The sequence below is a fragment of the Candoia aspera genome, chromosome 2, assembly GCF_035149785.1.
Source record: "Candoia aspera isolate rCanAsp1 chromosome 2, rCanAsp1.hap2, whole genome shotgun sequence".
NCBI classification, from domain to species: Eukaryota; Metazoa; Chordata; class Lepidosauria; order Squamata; family Boidae; genus Candoia; species Candoia aspera.
The window spans coordinates 78,337,573-78,351,773 of record NC_086154.1 but is presented as its reverse complement, the minus strand read 5'-3'; the positions used below and the strand labels follow the sequence as shown (position 1 = coordinate 78,351,773).

The 14,201-nt window shown below is 38.2% G+C and overlaps 1 protein-coding gene and 1 long non-coding RNA gene across 4 annotated transcripts in view; one reads left to right on the top strand and one right to left on the bottom strand.

The window, feature by feature from the left end:
• The window catches only part of SAR1B (secretion associated Ras related GTPase 1B), a 28,830-nt gene that overhangs the window by 11,414 nt on the left and 3,215 nt on the right, over nucleotides 1–14,201 (bottom strand). The window contains exon 2 of one of the 2 annotated variants that reach the window (XM_063292303.1): nucleotides 5,181–5,256. In XM_063292303.1, the coding sequence (XP_063148373.1) occupies nucleotides 5,181–5,238 (58 nt within the window). In that variant the 5' untranslated portion in view covers nucleotides 5,239–5,256. Of the gene's footprint in view, nucleotides 1–199; nucleotides 324–5,180; nucleotides 5,257–14,201 lie in introns of those variants that run through there. The other variant, XM_063292304.1, reaches the window with a different exon arrangement.
• Nucleotides 4,582–6,734, top strand: LOC134489555 (uncharacterized). Of its 2 annotated transcripts, none has more exons than XR_010067141.1 (3): nucleotides 4,582–4,763; nucleotides 5,535–5,570; nucleotides 6,038–6,056. It is a non-coding gene; the product is annotated as an uncharacterized LOC134489555 (long non-coding RNA). The 2 variants fall into 2 exon arrangements; XR_010067142.1 differs by lacking the exon at nucleotides 6,038–6,056 and adding an exon at nucleotides 6,490–6,734 and having other exon boundaries at nucleotides 4,592–4,763.

The window sequence follows — 14,201 nt, the reverse complement described above, 5'->3', positions numbered from 1 at the left end:
AAGACACCATTAGTCAGTGGGACAGCAGATGCTTTTCGTAGAGAAGATCCCAGGTTCAATTTCTGACATCTCCAGTTAGAAGAATCAAGTCACAAGTGAAACCTTGAACAGCTGCTGCCAATAATAATACTGAGCTAGATGGACAAACAGGCTGACCAGGAATAAGGCAGTCTCCTATTAGTCTATCTGGCAGGATCACCTTGATCACATCTTGGATCAATGGGATTTGTGCTACATTCATCAGCAAGGCCACTTCACACAGATCCTTATAGGGGCAAAGAAATATCTGTTTGGAATCCAGAAGGAGAATCTCTTCCAGCAGTTCTTCCTGGTTGAACAACTGGAACAAAAAGTACCATATGAATGAGCTCTCAAATCTTTCCTACCTAACCAAAAGAAAACACTCTATGGTTAACTTAATCCTATGTTGGCAGGATAAAACATATAAAGAGAGAACAAGCTTCCAAAACTGGCAGAAATTTTCTAAGATAGAATAGCAAAGATGAAAAGTGATACACCCTGGTTAAGTTTTATAGCTCAGTAGAAGCTATGCCTTCTTCATTATGTCCATTATTCCCTGGCTTTAAATGGCTTTTCTCTTTAGAAACATTTATATTGCCAATCATTTATAAATACTGCCATGCAGGCCTCTGGAACTCCACCTGCCTGTTGCAACACTCTGTAATGTGAAAACCTTTAAAAAAAAAAAGAAACTGAAGCATGCATTTGAGAGTGGGAAAGAATACATTTAACTAGGCATGCTTTGAAGTATACATGGTATAAATAACACAGATAGTGTAATCAGGTTATCAAATAATGGTTAATTCTGTCTGTCCATGGGCAACTTGTTGAGTTACAATTATTCAGAAATTTTGCTGGGTCACACCTCTGCTCCTTTTCATTCTTCCTCACCTCCTGCAGAGAAAGAGCAGGCAGGCAGCAATGACTGCTATTGCCATACCTGGTTTTTCCCAGGCAAGAAAAGAGCAAGACTTGCCCACTGCCATCATCATCATGCCCAGGCAAAGGGAAGTTAAGTGACTGGTGACAGCTCTGGATAACCAGAGAGATGCATCAGGAGAGCCAAACCCAGCAGGGAGAGCACAATCCTCACAAGGTTCACCCCTCTCCCTCCAAGAGCAGATGGTGGCCGAAAATAACGGCCCTCTTTGGCCCAGAGAAGCTAATCCAGCAGGAGAGGAGTCTTCTGGGCCCTGTCGATCAGGGAGTGTCATCTGGCAGAAGCAGGAAGAGAGCCTTTTCAGTCCTGGTGCATCTGCCATCTGGAACATCATTCCCCTGGAGGTTCAACTTGCTCCAACCCTACTGGCCTTTTGTAAGACCTTGAACCCTGGTTTTGCTACTGAGCCTGGGGCTCTGTGTGTGCGGTTGAGCCCATGTCATGGTTACGTTAATTGAGGTGTTGGTTGCTTTTCTATCTTGGCTGCCATACATGTTATTTATTGATCTATTATATTTTTATCCTGTTTTAATCATCATTAGCTGCCCAGAGTCATGTCTTTGAGATGGACAGCCTACAAATTGAATGAATGAATAAATAATAAATAATGCTGGTCTGATGGGGAACCTGTCTATATAAATCTCACTTTCCTGCTAGGGAGAATCTGTGTGTAAAGAAGAATCCACCGGGTGTGGGCTCTGTTTTGGATGTGCTGAAAAGCAGCCAGCAGAGGCCCCTAAGGAAAGACCAACTGTGTTGGCCACAGATGCAATGCTTCCCAAACTGCAGTCAGTTATTTGTGTTGCCAGTCTTAGGTCAAGATTGTACCAAGCAGTCCCAATCCGGTATCCCTCTGGGTGTGTTGGGCTTCAGTACTGGCCATGCTGCTTGCAATTATGGGAGCTGAAATCTTGAAATCTACCACATTTGAAAACACCATATTGGGAAATGTGCCATCAAGTCATTATTTCCTCTTAGCAACCCCAAAGATAGATCTTCTCTAGATTACATATCATGTATCTATGTCTATGTCTTAGAATTTACTATCCTGCACTTTGATTCAGGAGATTTCTAAAGTGGATCTATCTACTTGGCTCACCTTTAGTAGAGGCAGGACCCCAAAGATAAGCCATCAAGAGAAAGCCGTTTTAAAAAAAAGTATAGATTTTAAAAATGGGGAAAGTGTACAGCTTAACTGACAAAAGGTTAAATAAATTGCCCGAAGTGAAATAAAGGTTTAATCTTGTTTACGATTGGATCACTACCAGTTAAGCCTTCCAAACCAAATAATGTTAGAATCAGCAGAGTGGATCAGATTTAACCCAAGTGCTAAAGTTGAACAGAGAGAACTGAATCCCCTTCTGGTATTTTTATGTTAATTCTAACTGGGATTTCACCAGGGTTTCAAATAGTGCAAACAGTGTATTATGCCCCTAACCATTTTGTAGGACACTGGCAACAGGGAACTAGATAAACATGTTCTCAAAAACTGCATATGCTAAATTTCCCCAACACATAAGTGTAGCAAGTCCTTTCAGAAGCATCCAGGAAGCAGTCAGGGTCCTCATTCTCCCTAAATTTTGTGAACTTGGACTTTACCACAACAGCTGCTGTAAGTGTTGGATTGGTCGCAGTAGGTGGTCTCTTCCTTTCTAACAAGCCTGCTGTTTATGCTATCTCTCCATCTCCAATTTTTAAAGGTTTTCTTCCTTCTCCTACTGGAATTGCCACTCCATTCTTTTTAATTCTATCTGGGCTTGGATTTCTAATTTATTGAATTTTTGTGGCCCCATCATGATAATGGAGCTATAGGCTCTGGCTTCTGGGAGGGCATCTCAGAGTTTGACAGCTTGTCCCTTGAGGTATTTTGTACTGGCTGAGAAGGCCAAGATGTCTTCCCTCTCCCCAGTAACACACAGAAATATTCTGCACCCTACCCCTCACCTAATCTCCCTCATCACAGTAAACCAAAAGCAAATCAAACCCATTAAGGCTTATTATGTGCCAACCAGGCCTCATGACAGATCCAAACCATCCCATACATTCAGTTACAGATTTATTCAATGTATTCTCTTCGGCCAGTGAGCGGAATAAAATATTGTACCGGTCAGTAACTTTCAAAAAGTTATTCTGGATCTGCTGCACAAAGGTATGCTCCCAGTAAAGCTGCAGCTCCCAGCAATCTAAAGTGCAAAGTTCAACTACAGCTAAGCAGAGAAGAAGCAAAGGTGCTTTATTACTGCAAGAGAACCAATGGCTGTTTCAATAAATTATTAAAGGGGTGCTCTCCTCTGCAGATACTTGAAAATAAGCCTTAAAACAGCAGCCTGTTATACAGAATGACTGTTCAGTGATTCTGTAAAGTAGAATGAAAATGCAACAACGTTTTAGTTTTTGAGGCCTTTACTGTTATCCCCAGTTCAAGGATTCTGGGAGTACAGAACAGCAATGTCTGTTGTGGGGTGGGGAGGAAAGGTCTGTCAAAAAAGTCAAGAAGGCAGTCATGGCAGCGTGATTGAAGCTCTACCTCATGTATATGTGTGTGATATCCACACGTGGGCAAAAGGGGCAGGACTTTGATTGCCCTTTCTCAATTGCCATCTTGACTTCTTTTGACACCCATTGTGGACACCGATAGATACAGGTAGTCCTCGCTTAACAACCATTCGTTTAGTGATTGTTTGGACTTATGACGGTGCTGTAAAAAAACGACTTGTGACTAGTCCTCACACTTACAACTGTCACAGCATCCCTACGGTCACATGATCACAGTTTGGACACTTGGCAACCAGTTCGCAATTATGACCGTCACAGCATCCTGTGGTTATGTGATTGCCAATTTTTGACCTTTCTGGCAAGCAAAATCAGTGGGGGACCACATGATTAGCTTAATGACCATGTGGTTTGCTTAATGCCTTTGGTGATTTGCTTAACAACCACCACAAAAAGGGTCATAAAATCAGGTCGGATTCACTTAATGACTGCTTTGCTTAGCAACCGAAATTCCAGTCCCAATTGTGGTCATTAAGCAAGGACTACCTGTAGAAACCAGTTTATTGAACAAAAAGGAACAACATGTTACCTACTTGCAGCGATGGTCAGACTGTGCATGAGTCTCTGAAAGGTACTGCCAGATTTGGAAGCTGCCAAGCAACTTCCTCTTGCATTATCCACCAGATATATTTTGTCTCTCCACTTCACCCCACCCTTTAATCCAGGGGGTCTACTGTCAACCAAATCAGATCAATTATTACAGCCATAAGGCCTAAAACGATAAATGAATTGATGCACCCCTGCCTCATAAATAAAATTATTTCATTGGGGTTAAGGTTGAGATATTGCTTTATTTACCTGTGTCTGACATGGCTTCTCAAACTTTGCAGGCTTGCAAAGGCAAGCAGGGACCAAAGACCAGGGTGAGTTTTGGCAGCATTCAAGCTTTGTCTCTGCAAACCTGATCTTTTTTTTAAAAAAACGGCCAACCCCCTCTAATTTGCACATGACCACTTGAAGGGTCACAACTCACCAGTTGAGAATTCCTGCCTTAATCAGTTTACCAGCACCTTGTTCCTCGCAGAGTAAAGGTGGGAAATAATATTCCTCTTGATATTACGACAATTCTGCATGTTCGTGACTCACTTTTTATTGCAAATGCCAGGAGCAGGCTTATTTATTAACCTAGCTAGCTGAGTACAGGGATAAAAGGGAAAAGGAACTTTGGAAACGGTAGCTTGCATGCCACAGCAAAATGTAAAGAAAAATTAAACCAGCAATGGGGGCTAACATGATGGCCTGTTGGCAGGTACAGATCAAGATTAGTAATGGAAGGGATCAGGACTCTCTGTGGAGAAGGAAGTATTTGTACACTAAAAGAAAGTGAAGGCCACATTCTCTATCTTTGTGATAGACCCAAAAACTGAATTACCAAACATAGATTAAAAGTGACATTTTTTTTATAGCTCAAACTATTAGCTTTGCTTTTTCATGGATTTTAATATCATTTACTGTAAATAAAGATAATTCTTTAGGATGTTGAGACAGAGAAAAGAATTGGAAGTATTTTATACGAATATCCTTTAGCATGTCTAAATCAATAAATAAGAATTATCAATCAATCTGCATCAACCTAAATGAAGGTTTTTTTAAACAGAACTCTTTAAAAAGAGAACCCTCCATGAATGTAAATTAGAACATCGGCATGGAACTGTTGATGCCTTACCTAAAAACTGCAGCACACTACTGAAGCCACTGTAAATCCAGTCAAATATAAAGGACATCTCAAAATCTTAGTGGATCTGAAAGAAAAGAAGAGCAAGCACAGGTATTGCAGGGCATTTAAAATCTATTGAAACAGCACGTGGGAAAAGGAAAAAAGGGGAAGATGTATCTACAAAGGCATCACTTCAGCTGTTCTGTTGTGAAACTAGTAAAATGTGACCTGATTAAAATCTTAAGTACTGTGCTGGAGAGGAAAGTATTTTTATGCTAAAAGAAAGTGGAGGCCACATTCCAAAGGAGGATACAGCTTAATCTGTATCCTCCTTCGGAATGCCTGATGGCATTTCCCCAACAGCTTCCTCCAGCGGGAGACTCACTGCCTACATTTCCAGTAAGTGGGGTTGGGTGAAGTAGAGGGAGGGATACGTAACCGACTCAGATGCACAGAACAGTGTATCGGAACCATAAACTCACGCAAAATGAATAAGCTTACCCACAACAGCATCATCAAGTCATGATTTGGACTGAGGTATCTGCATTTCAAAATGTGATTTTTTTCCAACTGCTCAGGAGGTGGCTGACAAATAAGATTATCTGACTACAAATCCTAAATTATAGTACTGAACCTTTCTGAAGGATCTCAGAAAAGTAACACATGGAAAGCTTAAGTGAGGGACAACATTTTGTTTTTAATCCAAAAAACACAATTTAAAAAATAATTTTGAAGCAGTGGGCCACAAATCCACTAGGTACATTTGAAGGTTTTAAGTGAAAGTTTCAATTCAGCTGAAAGTACATTTGTTGAAAATTTGTTATAGTACTAGCACCTTAACATTTTAAACCTGTCATATTACACAGTCTAAAGCAGGGTTTCTCAGCCAGGGTTCCGTGTCACCCTAGAGTTCGATGAGAGGTCACTAGGGGTTCCTTGGGAGATCTCGATATATTTAAAAAAATATTTCAAATTTGGACAACTTCACATTAAAGAGGTAAGTTTCATTCTTTATTTTTAGTTTAAGAATACTGTTAATGCATATATACAGGCCTACACAAGAAATGAATATAATAATTTTGTAACTTCTGGCCTATATTTGAGCCTGAATGTGCAGGGGTTCCCCAAGGCCTGAAAAATATTGCAAGGGTTCCTCCAGGGTGAAAAAGTTGAGAAAGACTGGTCTAAAGTAAGGGACGTGTGTCTTTTAAGCAATTAGGACTGTACATCTTATTTAGGAGAATAGTTATCTGCTACAGTACATAATGATTCTTATTTACTGGCCAATGACCATTGCCATTTTCCTTTATGTGTTTAGATTGGACAAACTTCATTTAACGTATTGGAAGAGTTATGGAGCTCAAGCACAGAAGCAGAACAGTTCTCCTTTCTTCCTGGAACACTCTAGCATCAGCTGCAGAATACTGCCAAGACACATACATACAACAGCACAAGATCCATAAACAATACAAAGAGGAGAAAATCAGAATGTGTGCGCCCAGTTTTAAAGGCTATTCGTTTTGTGAATGCCAACTAACAGTGTCATAGTCAAAGCGACCTGCTGGGGAAAAAAAACTTAGTTATTATCATCATTGTCATATCTGTGGAAGCTTGTGAGTGATTCAAAGATTTGGATCTGAAGGCTCCTCAGAGCTAAATCCAATGTTGTTATACCTGCCACCAATTAAGATAAAATCTGCTCCCTTCTAGTTAAAATGTTCTGTAATGTAACTGATCAGGGGTCATCTACAGAACATTTGTCAAGTTCAATTCTGTAATTAAACTTTATAGGACAGAGCTCCCACTTCAAAAGTACAGAATTGAGCTTGACAAATGTTCTGTAGATGACCCCTGATCATTTTTTTCTAGTCTCCTCAATGACAGAATAGTTTCTGGTCCAACTTCAGATGAACTGCTTCAGAGAAGGTCAAGGAAATGCCAGTGTTTTAAAATGGTTGAGGCAATTCCCATAGAGAAAAGTAACAGCAGCTGGGGCTTCTTTACCTGAAACAAAGACAGATAAGGGGATGCATGACAGAAGAGTATAAAATTGTGCATGGTATGGAAAATATGGATGGAAACAAGTTTTTTCCTTCTCTTTCAACATTAGAACTCAGAGTCAACTATTGAAACTAAATATGTTGAGAGTTCAGGACTGATAAAAGTATATCTTACATAATGTATAGTTAAAATGGATTCACTGCCTCCTTTAGCCAAATTTAAAGCTAAAGGTTTTGATGATAGGCAGCACGCCTAAATACAGCTATTGGGCAACAATACTGGAGGAGAGCTATTGCTGCCCTGGCCACATTTGTGAATTTTTAGAATATTCCTGGTTGACTTTTGGCATCTAATGTTGGATTAGATGAGCACGTTGACTTAACCAGCAAAGCCCTTCTTATGATTTCAGAGTTGAAGGCATCATTCCACACTCCAAAGAAGACTTCAAATAGCCTCATCTTTGTTATAATACCTTGTAAAACCTGAAACCTTACATCAAATATACTTGCTTCTCACTTTCTGCTTTACCTTTTACAAGCCTTCAAGGCTCACCAATGACTGCACAGCTTTTACTAGAGCAGAAATGATAGCTCCTCACTCCTACAAGTAGCATCCAATGATACAGAATGAGAAGTGTATTTATTTACATATATTTCTATATCGCCCAGTTCCCAAGACTCCAGATGGTTTACAAAAATGTGGAATGTGTTGTAAGAAAATATATCTGGCAGATCATATACAAATGATCACAAAAAAAATAGAACATGTATGAACTATAGCCATTGTTCTGTGCCTACTGTAATGTGTTGCTTGAACTTCAGGCTGATAGGAAGCACCTCTGTTTCCTACTGATGGTCCTTTGGCAATATTTTAGGGTGAAAATACTCCGTCAGCATTAGAACAAAAAACAGACACATGCATTATCTGCCACAAATATATTTCAATCCAACCTCTTTCTTAAATATCAGTAATTTGGAAGCATCAACAATTTTAAAATAAGTGTTCTTTAGAATGTTTCTGTGTCTGTCTCCCTATGAATAAAGCATTACAGATTATCTGACTAATGACTATAGTTTGAGATTCCTCATACTGCAGAATAACCAGTAAACAATTAAAGAGTACATCAAAACCTCTCCTTAGCTTTAAGTGGGAGATCTGTCATATAAAGTTCAATAAGCAAACACATAATGAATATTAGAAATTGTACTGTCTTCTCTTGGTACAATAAGCTTACGGTATGATCCTATATTTTCTTAGAAGTTCCCCACTGACTTTAATAGGACTTACTTCTATGTAAGCTTGCATAGGATTATGGTGTAAAATGCAAAGCTGAATTACGAGAACTGATTGAAGACATCTGATGAGGGAACAAAATGAAAGAATACAACTATCACATGAACTCTTGGTTACACAACACCATGTGTAAGAACTGTCACTTACACGTCTGAAAACCAAAGGTCAAGAACAAGCAAACACAGCAGTACATACACGTCATCTGACTTATTTATTGCTTGAACAAAATACCATCCAGAAAAAGCTTACAGGAGGCTTAGGAAATCTATCTTCTCAAGTGACACACAAATCAGTGCAGAGGGCATGAAGCAAAATAACTACTCAGGTTTCAGAAGTGAAAATAACTTCTTAAAGCCTAGTCATATTAAGTTGAAGAGAACTTTTTAGGTTAAGCAAGCCCCAAAGTCATCTTCTTTCTTTAAAACTATATTGGAAAAACCATGCTAATGTAAACATATTGTAGAACAGGGACAGGCAAGGTGGCATGTGGTTGTTCTCATTCCTCTTCTGGCCCCAGGGCCCTCTCCCCAAATCATCTAGCAGCAAAAAGCCCAAAATTAATGACAAAATGATTTCCCACTTATTTTCAGTGGGGAATGAAATAAATAGATGTATTAAGCCATAAGAAGGCATAGCCCCCTCCCCACCAACCTCTATAAAATATGATTTAATTCCAGTCTCCAATGAAAGAAAAGGGGGAGGGGGAATACTGACAATTTCACTGCTCTGGTGATGTCATTTGTCACCATCCCATCCATTTTGACTTTCACTGGAAACTGTAAGAAAAATGATGATGAGGATGATGATGACGACGACGACAACGACAATCTCTCAACTGTAAAAGGTTGCCAGTCCCCGTTGTGGCAAGTGAAATGAACAAAGGGACTTTTCTAAGAACAAATGTGTTAAATGGGAGAAATATACATTAAGAAGTTTGAAATGTTGTAAATATATGGAGACCCTTTAGGGCAGTTTAGGTTTAAACATTCATCTGGGAGCTACCGGCAAGAACTATACTCAGGCAAGTAAAGACTCAGGCAAGTTTTGCCTATACTCAGGCAAGTTTTGCTGTTGACAGAACAGCAAAACTGAGTTCTATCCCTGCTGTAGCCACTCCAGAACCCAGGCTCCCTTCCTCTCAGCTTAGCACTGAAATTCTGAAAACTGTTGAAGGAAAGAGAAACCTCCCTGCCTCTTTTCTGTTAACCCAGAACAGGCTAGTAAGTTTTGTAGGCTTATTTACAAAGCTGGATTGAAATGCAAGTGTCATTTTGTAACTGGCAACTACTGTAATACTACAGACAAGCAAGATTAAAGGGTCTGTATTTAAAAACTATTTGGGCTGATCAAGCCTAACCAAAAGAAATGGGAGAAAAATACAATAGTGCAAAAAGACCCACTGTTACCCAACATATGCTGTGATAAATAAACTGAAATAAAAATCAGAAGATTAATTAAATTAATCTTTTGATTATCCAAGCATCTCTGGGTTAATGAAGGAGCATGATCATACGCTTCGAAAATACAAGGACTGTGGTGTAGTGTTAGGATGGGGGAAACTCAGGTTTAAGTCTTCTCTCAGCCATGGAAGATCCCAGGATCACTTTAAGACAATCACTCTCTCTTATCCTAACTTATCTCACAGGTTTGTGGTTGTGGGGATGGGGGGAACCTGGGAGAGGATGTTATGGACGCCACCTCAAGCTCCTGGAGAAAAGTCCTGGAGAAACGTAGCAAATAATTGAAATTAATAAATTAGGTTTCATTCTGCATCTTGGAACTGATGCACAGACATGGAGTTAATATGTACCATTATAAAGGAAGGTAACATCTACTATTTTATCATTTGCTACTTTTTATCAGGCTAGTTTTTATGCTTCTTGACCTGATTAAGAATTCCAGAAAACTCCAAAATGTGCATATTTAATAGTGAAAAAAGACTCAATAAAAATACCAGTTTCGTTTATTGACATACTGGCTGTTTGTGCTAAGCGATAATATTGTTTGATCAGTTTTGGTTTAGTGTATTCTGTTATCCCAGCCCTTGCTGCTTCTTCAACAAACCATTTTTAAAACAAACCATGGCTTAGTGGCTTACTAAACTATTGGAAGAGTTAATATACAATCTGTACTTTAGCCACTGACCTTGGGCATACTGTCATTTCATACAGCCAACAATCACCTAGAAACAGCCTAGCAGATGAAAGTTGAAAGTCTACTATGTGACTGCAAAAGTCATATCAGCTTCAGTCAGTTTAGACTTTACTTAATCTCAATACTTCCAAGAACTGTCTGTATTTTCATTACAAGTAAGAGAACTGTATTTCTTCAATAAATTCTGTTCACCAGTAAAGCAGAAAAATATTTTTTTCATCTTTTTAGCAAAGCAGTATCTGATTCTGATTGCTGATTTCTCCTGAGAAAATGAGCCACTATGAGACTCGTACGTATTCCAAATGGTTGTACGACGTTTCCCTCTAAGCAGACGAATATTCAAATGGTAATTCTTATAACTCTAAAAGTCTACACCTCTGATTCTACAGTATCGTACAACTAGAACACAACCAGCAATATGTCATGCAAATTACTTTATAGGCTGTCTTCTACCAGATCAACTCCTGTTGAACAGAATTTCCAAGTTTTTGCTTCAAAAGAATTGAAGACAAAAACATACAAGCAGCATGATTTTCAAGTGTATCGACAGACAGTTCACATGATCACTAAACCCTGATTTTTAAACTAGTTTGTTGAATTAACTAAACAAACTAAACCAATGACTGGGTTCATACAACACACTAAGCCAAAACTAAGCAATCCCATGGCTCATTCCTAACTAAATTTCATGACTAACATTATTTACTGAAATACTTATTTATTCCATTCACATCACTTCCAGTGTAGTTATTCTTCTCTGTTGTCTCCTCATCAGATTTAAGATTATCAGCTGATTCAGAGGAGCTCATCTTGAAAAGAACCTCTACTCAGGGAGAACATTATAAACAAAGGGAACTTCAGCATTCCTTCTGGACCATAGGCATGAATATGGGCTATGCTCAAAAGATACAAGTCAATCTTATTTAGCCAAGTGTTGCATATTGCACCAAGCCAGTCTGTATGCCTAATTTACGGTTCAATTTGCTATGCTAACCCAGAAAATTATTGGTTAAGGTGAACATGGGTGTTTTATGAAACCAAAGCCATAGTAATAATTCTGTATGTTAATTCAGGAAGCCCCTTTGATAGAACACTTGGAAAATCTCTTTACATCTTCCATAGAATCCTAGTTTGCTAGAATACACCCCACACTTCCTGTAGCTGCAGAGCTTTCTTCCAGGTAGCATCCATGCTATTACCAATGGGATTCAAATACACTTTAGTGGAACTCAGTTGGAAAACCTTGCTAAACTGATCCTAATTCATCTTGCATCAAAATGCAATACATTTGCATTTCATAAACTTGTGTCTGTTAACAGAAATACATAAAACAAAATGCTAAGAATGATGCTATTGCAATTCAGACCAGATCCTAACAATGCATTGATAAAGGATTTTACAATGTTTTGCATACAGTATGTACTTTTTATAGCAGGTAGCATCTCCTAAAGTATAGAAGGTATAGAAACTATAAAAATAGTAATAAATTGTTCTAATTTGGGTATAGTAAAGTAAGAAAGACTATTCTGCAGCAGCATTCCTGCTGAATGAAATCTTACAACCCGACAAGGAAGCAAACCAAACCGTCTTCTAAATAAGCATCCAGCTATAATGTATTGCAGGTACAAAAGTATAACATAATAAGACAATGTAGGCAAATAAAATAAATTACTGAACAGGACCTTGAAAAATGCAGGGCAAATTTAGCTCAGGAAAAAGTAACAGCTAAATTACAACTTCAATTAAAACCTTCACAAAACTCCTTGAATATTTTATGCCTCTGTGTATCAATACAAATAATAATGATAAACTTCTTCAAGGTTTTATAATTAGAAGTCTGTTGCTACATGGAGATATTTCAATCATGAAAAGTCCTGGAAAGTATAAGTTTCTATGATCAAAAGGGGGAAAAGTACAGCATGCTGCATTATGCCATTTAATGGTCTTGGGGGGTTGGTGTGGTCAGTAATTTAAGTTTAATTTACAAATTTAAAGTTTCAAGCCTTGGATACAAATTTACTTCATTTAAATTCAGGATGAAAATGTAGAGGATGCATTTTTATGACCTTGTGTATCTGTGTTCTTACCTCTTTCACTATTTGCAAATTAGCATTCCTTCTTAATATTGTAACAACACAGGAATAACTTGTCATCTCATAGATTTCTATCAACTAAGGACTTCAAATCGTGAAGATAGCTTTCTTCAGCAATGTACAAACTACTTTGATTTAATTAACTTCACTAAAAAGCTGTTAAGTGAATTGATTATACTTCCTCTTGAATTAATGTATTGATTTTAAAAATGTGAGTTGATATATAATCTGTTCTGAGAATTCTAGGTGGTGGGGTGACAGTGGTTACAAAAATCTTACCTTGAAATTCTGGTTATGTGCACGTGGTCCCTTCCACCCACTCACTATACAGATGTTTGTTTAACTAGAAAACATTCTATACAGTAATAGGAGAAACCAAACAGCTACACTGATTATACACCAATTCTGTAGGTAGAAGTATGTGGAAGGTTTTACAGGTTACAAACTTTGTTTTGCTTCAGGCACAGAACAAACATATTGGCTATATCTATAGAAAACCTAGTGGAGGACAAGATTCACACCATCCAATAAAGAGCATGCATTTCATTTCAGCCCATCAAAAACAATAGGCTGTGAGATCCCAATGAGTTCAGTGGTATCAGTTTGCTTTCTACAGTCCCTTTTGGATATTTGCCAGGGCCATCAATTTAGGTGAAACAGACCAGATATTTTAAGGCATTTATGTTGTAATCCAAGCCCTGCTTGGATTCATTAACAGTTGGAGCAATCAGAGGGTTAAGGACACCTTGGAAGCAATATTGCAACTGCTTGATTGTCTTGGTTAGTCATTTCAGGAGGATCATCTTCGCCCTGACCTTTTAACACAACCGCATGCCTACTTTTAATCATTCATTCAAGTTGTATTACTCTACTTCCAAAACTGAAACTTTTTTTTTGGCATGGTCTATTTGGTTCACCTTCATGCACCTACCCTATTGACTTCAGAACAATTTGCATCATAACAGTTGAGAAATTATGATTACTGTGTAACATTTTTACAGTTGAAATCAGAAGCCTTCTGGGAGAAAAGATGCATTTGTTTTGTGAAGTAGTGATGCTGAGGACACTAAAAATAATTTAATATAGTAATAGCAATATTGTTTTTATTTAACTAAGGTAAATTTAAACTTTTGGAACTAACTTACTTGAGTTTCATCCAGGGGAATCTTGTGCAGAAGATACAATTGGTAACAATTTGCTGTTCATACCTCATTAAATCCTTGAGATCTAAATGAAACTTTCACACCCAACCTACAGTGCAATATAGCCAAATGAAACTTTTACATGATAATGTCTTGCATAATCTATATCATTTACAAAACCTCTAAAACAGAATCGACATATTTAAACAGATACAACATTTCCATATTCTGAATTTCAGAGTCCATGTAAGTATTATCGTATCAGAATAGTTAAAGCAATGGTCTTTCAGCGGTAATGTACGGCTGTGAAAGTTTGACACTGAGAAAGACAGAAAGAAGACAGATGC